We start from the raw sequence: 5511 nt of genomic DNA, 5'->3' as shown, positions 1-5511 counted from the left end.
GAAGAAGTGCTCGTCCTCCTCGAAGATGTCGTCGTCGATGATGCCGATGCGCAGCTCCTTCTGCGTCTCGCCTGGCTTGAACACCAGCGTGCCCTCGCTGCAGTGGAGGACCGGGAGAGAAAGGGGCGAAGGGCGTGCGGTCAACAGCCGAGGGAGGGGGGCGGCGCCACGCGACGACTCGCCAGCGAGAGAGTGGACAGGCATTAAACAAAGAATATCGAGGGGGAATCAGGGTGGGCTTCCTGGAGGAGGGGTGCAGGAGGGGGAACGAGACAGATTTGGTACCCCCTCCCCTACACCCCCGTGGAACCCACGAGTATTATAAGGGCCAGTATTATACAGATAATGATGAAGGTAAGATCAGGGCGGGCTTCCTGGGGGAGGCTTTAGTGGGCAGGAGTGCTCCAGGCAGAGGCAAAGTCCCAGGGTGGAGAGGGGGCCTGGAGGGTTCCACAGCCACACTTATCAAACCTCAGAGTGCACATGAATCCTCTGGGGGAATCTTGTGAAAATGCAGATTCTGATTTGGTAGCTCTAAGTTTCAAGACTCTGCATTTCTAATTAGCTCCCAAGGAGTGCAGATGGTCCCCGTACGTGGACCACACTTAGAGTGGATGTGATTTAAGGCCCAGAACTGGCCTCGTCATGCTTCTTATAAACCCTTCGGCCTTCCCAGGTAGCCCCAACAGAGAGACCTCACTCCTTAACTTGGCATTCATTCATTCACTCAACAAACACTCCCTGAGCACCTGCTTCGGGTCCTGTGCCGGGCAGTGCTGGGAACACAGCGGTGAACGGCCTCTGTCTTCACGGGGCTCGCATCCCCATGGCAGAGCCATAGCTCAGTGACAATGACACATTTAATGATTTAATTACAGTCGGCTCATTCAACAAATATTTATTAAGCACCTGCTGTGTGCCAGGCACTGTTCTTAGTGTTGGGGAAACAGCAGTAGAACCAGATCAGAGGAAAATTCTTGTCTGGGTGCAGCTTCTGTTCCAGGGCAGGAGATGAGTAATAAACAAACATACGATGCCAGGCGGTGATAGCGCGATGAAGGAAAATGGAGTGGGAGGGTAGAGAGCGAGGCGAGGGCGCCGTGTTAGGGTGGTCGGGAAAAGCTTGTCTGAGGAGGTGACATTTGAGCAGAGACCTGAGCAAGGGAGCCACGTGGGGGCTATCTGGAGAAGAGGATTCCTGGTACAGGGAACAGCCAGTGCAAATGTCCTGAGGTAGGAAAGGGTTTGGCGTGTTTGAAGATCAGCAGAGAGGCCAGTGTGGCTGCAGAGGGTGGGAAATAACATCACAGAGGGAACGGGAGATGATGTCACAGGCCTTGGCGGGCCACAGTGAGGACTTCGGCGTTTACTCCAAGGGAGACGGGAACCACGGGAGGCCTCTGAGCAGAGAAAGGACGCGAGCTGGCTTAGGTTTAGAAGGGGTTCAGTTGTTTGTTTAAGTCTCTGAAGCACACACAAGATGCTGTGTAATGGGGCGGGGGAAGGGATGAGGCAGTGACATTAGATTAGTCAGGGTGAAACTTTGAGGGGACTGGGAATGAGTGGGCTCCTTCTGGCAGGGCTGTAGACATCCAAGTGACTCTTGGAGGTTACTGCGTCTCGCAAGTCTATGATATCTCCTCCCAGCCCCTCCCACCATGCACATCAGGGGCTTGGCACAGGTTCTGAAATGTGCTATATGATTCGATAAGTGCTCACTATTGTTACTATTAATACTTTCATAAGAAAGAGATCCTGGGCTCCAGCTCTCCAAGAGAACTGGACGCCAAGGGACTCCAAGTTTCTGGCAGACGTGGAACCAGATGACAAGACCCGGGATGGCCGGACAAGGGGCTCCCTGCTGCTGTGGCCTGCTGTCCATGGTGGCTAAAGCACCCAGCCGGGCTGGCCAAACTGCTCCGAGCTGGGCTCAGTCGCCATGCCAGCTGTATGGTCTCGGGCAGTTAGGATTCTGCAGCCCTCTGAGCCTCAGTTTCCTCATCTGTAAAACGGAGCTAAAAATAGTGTGTGCCTCCTGGTGTTATAAGGATCAAGTTAACACGGGAAGCACTCAAGTTAGCCAGTGGTATTAGACTCTTAGAATCTTCAAGTTAGAGGATTTTAGGATTGTAAACTTAAGGGACTGTAGAACGCGGGGATTTTAGCACTATCTTTACCAAACAGTCAAAGTGGACATCGTCAGTAAGGGGACAAGCGGGCGTCACGGGCCCCCTGTGCACTGAGGACACAGCATCACTTCCGTGGGCTCCTGCCCAGAGTGCATCGCCTGATCTAATCACAAGGAAACGTTAGACAGACTCAAGCCGAGGGTCACTCTAGCAACTGGCCCATCATCTTCAGAAGTGCCAGGGTCACACAAGTCACGGGGAAGGCCGAGGGACTGGTCCAGACTGAGGGAGACTAAGGAAGATGACAGCCAACCACAGTGTGGTTCTGGATGAGGAGAGAAAGAGGGAGGGAGTGAAAACACAGCCATAAAAGACGTCACAGGGACAAATGAGGAAATGCAAAGATGGATGGCAGATTGGGTAATAGTATTGACTTAGTATTAAGTTTCCTGAGTGTGACGATCGCTTGTCATTATGTAGGAGAACGTCATTCTTTTTGACAGATGCGTGCTCAGTATCTATGGGTGAAGGGTCAGGCTGTCTGCAACTCGCTCTCCTATAATGCCACGATGATTAATATTTATATACTAAAGTGACAGCGCGAATGCAGTCCGGACAAACTACAGACAGTTCGTGAATCTGGGTGAACTTATGATGTGAGGGTTTGCCAAACTCTTTTTGTAGCCCTTCTGTGGGTGTGAAGTTTTCCCAAATGAAAAGCTGGGGAGGAAAAGAACAGGAGGATTTTAGAAACCTAGTATCAGAATCATAGAAGGCTAGAGTCACAGGACTCGTGGCCCGAAATGCACAAACTCCGAGACGATGAAAACCTTCGAACCATCCATCAGAGACTGGTTGAGGTACGGATTGGAATACCGAAAGGTGGCCATCCTGGATTCTTAGAACCTCAGACCCTTAGCTCGTTAGGATTACAGCGGCTTACATCTCAGAATCTTGGGAGAACTGTGCTGTTTGAGGGCTTCAGAGATCGCATTTAATTAGGAGAAACTGAGGCCCACAGGACCGCCCTAGCCCATGTGATACCCGTGGGCAAATTAGAAGAAGGCTTTCCTTCTTCAAGACACTTTATTTCCATGAATCGGAAAACCGTCACGATAGACACGCGTTACTATCTACCATGTGAACAGAGCTGCCTTAGACGTGTTCTTATGCAGTGCACAACCTCGACAACTGTACGCGACAGCCCCACCCACCCAGACTGAGGCAGACACTCGCGCAAGGAACGGGGTCCAGGGCTAAGCTTGGACTGGAGCCCAGGCGTCCTCCCTCCCAGTCCTGGACCTAAGCTACCTCGATAAGCGATGCCAGCCCCACGAATGTCAGCTGGGATGGGGGAGCAGAGACGGGTAGGAGGGTGTCAACGCTCCCCGGCTCTTTGGTTCCATCGCCAGGCAGCAGTGACTCCTTCGCTTCCAGCATCTCCATCCTGAGGTCATTTGCAAGTAAGAAGGCAGCTTCTGATCCCAGCAGGTGCCACCTGCACCCATTTCCCTCCCCAGAGGCTTCGATGGGGGCAGTGCAGACCAGGGGTGAAGAGCCTGAGTGACAGCAAGCCGCAAGATGGCGAATGCCCTTTTCCGTTAAAGGAAGCCGGGAGAAGACGGAGGGAGGAGAGCGTAGGTAGCCAAAGGGATCCCGGGCTACGGGATGACGGAACAGAGACGTGAACAGCTGCGCCCCACTCAGGACAAGTCTGGGCGGGGGCAGGTAGGAGCGGTGGATGGGTTCGGGCAGACAAGAACCCAGACTGACCGAGGAACAGAGAAGGACCCACAAATGTCCGAAGCGGCGGACAGATAACGCATTCGCGATGAGGCAGAGAAGGGAGACCGGGCCGCTGCAGGTCTTTGCTGAGGCACAGCAGAACTCGAGATGTGTGAGACAGAGAGCTCAGCCCCAGAGAGAGGCGTTAAAAGGAACGACGCCATCTGCACGATGGCAGAACCAGAGATCTGTGAACGGCTCAGCCCCGGCTTTACTCCAGGGAGAGGATGAAAGGGGTGTGGTGGACGACAGCAGGTGGAACCCGTGACAAGCTCAGCCACCAACACTCTCCCATCCTCTGCTTTATTTTTCTTCGCCCTATTCCCTGACATTTTTATGTATTCATTGGATACTTCCGAACATCCTTTCCACAAGGACGTTGGCTCGGTTTGGGCAGGGACTTGACGCTTGTCATTCATTCCCTGCTGGTCTCCACCGCCCAGATCTGTTTCCGACACAAAGTAGACGCGTGATAAGTGTCATAGGAAACTGTGGGAGACTTGCACGTCAGTTAACAAACTATGCTGCAGAGCTCCGATTCTTGAAAGAGCGTGGTACGGACAGAAGAACGCATAGCGAAAGAGTTTTGTGGGCCACATGAGGACAGAGCAGTTATCTATCTTGTTTACCGTTCTGTGTTGAAGCCTTCAAAAAAAGCATCTGATATTTTTTTTTAGGGAAGATGACAGGTCTCTGCTCAAAAAGGAGACGGAATAACGCAGTGACACACGGTGGGGTGCAAACAGCGAGTTGCTTTAGTGCGGAGCCGAAACCCGGGGACGATTTGGGCATCATCCCTTTCTTCCTACCCTACTTAATTGTCCCACATGGCGCTTACATCATCCGATGGTGTTATATGTTTAATAGTGTTCGGCCCGACCGTCACCAGAGGGTAGGGACGTTAGCTGTCTTCTTCATCACGGTCTGCCCCTGGCATACAGCTGGGGCTCCGTAAACATTTCTACTTTAGTACTGGTGTGTGTGGGGGGAGGGGTACCCGTTCTACCAGGTGATGATACATTATAACGGAGCTATACTATTATCCGGTGTGGTGTCAGGCACAAGGACTCATAGACAGATCATGGGAGGGGCAGCTTGCGGACGGCGACGGCCCTGCTGTCTTGCCCAGCGGTATGTGCCAAATGCTTGGAACAGTGGCTGGGATGAAGGAGGCTCTCAAGAGTGAATGAATGTATGAACGAACAAACGAATGAAGGAAGGAAGGAAGGAAGGAATGAAAAAAGGCCGGCAAGCAGGCAGGCAGGCCGCAGGTCTGCCCACAGCAGGGTAAAGGTGCGCGCAGTGGGAGGTAACCAGGAGACCCATGAGCCCCAAGGCTGCGGGATGGGGGCCTACAACCTGCCCGGAGCCCCCGCGCGCAACGACCCACCTGTACTCATAGTCGGAGCCAGCCTTGGCCGAGCCGTCCTCGGTGCGGTAGTCCACGTAGAAGGTGCTGTTGCCCTCGCCACCCTCGCACGTGACAGACAGCAGCACCGAGCCACAGTTCTCCAGGCAGTGGTACAGGCTGGGCTCGAAGAAGATGTGGCTGGCGCCGTCGTCCTCGTCCTCGGCGGGGCCGTCGGCCGGGCAGGCG

General features: G+C 53.5%; 1 protein-coding gene across 1 annotated transcript in view; it reads right to left on the bottom strand.

Moving 5' to 3' along the window:
• SLC8A2 (solute carrier family 8 member A2) overlaps nt 1-5511 on the bottom strand; it is a 26655-nt gene that overhangs the window by 14146 nt on the left and 6998 nt on the right. Inside the window, exons 3-4 of the mRNA XM_006905143.2 lie at nt 5305-5504; nt 2-97 (exon numbers count right to left, since the gene is read on the bottom strand). Coding sequence (XP_006905205.1) covers nt 2-97; nt 5305-5504 — 296 coding nt within the window. The remainder of the gene's footprint in view (nt 1; nt 98-5304; nt 5505-5511) is intronic.

Source organism: Pteropus alecto, unplaced genomic scaffold (genome assembly GCF_000325575.1).
Source record: "Pteropus alecto unplaced genomic scaffold, ASM32557v1 scaffold41, whole genome shotgun sequence".
Classification (NCBI taxonomy): Eukaryota; Metazoa; Chordata; class Mammalia; order Chiroptera; family Pteropodidae; genus Pteropus; species Pteropus alecto.
This window is presented reverse-complemented; position numbering and strand designations above follow the sequence as displayed.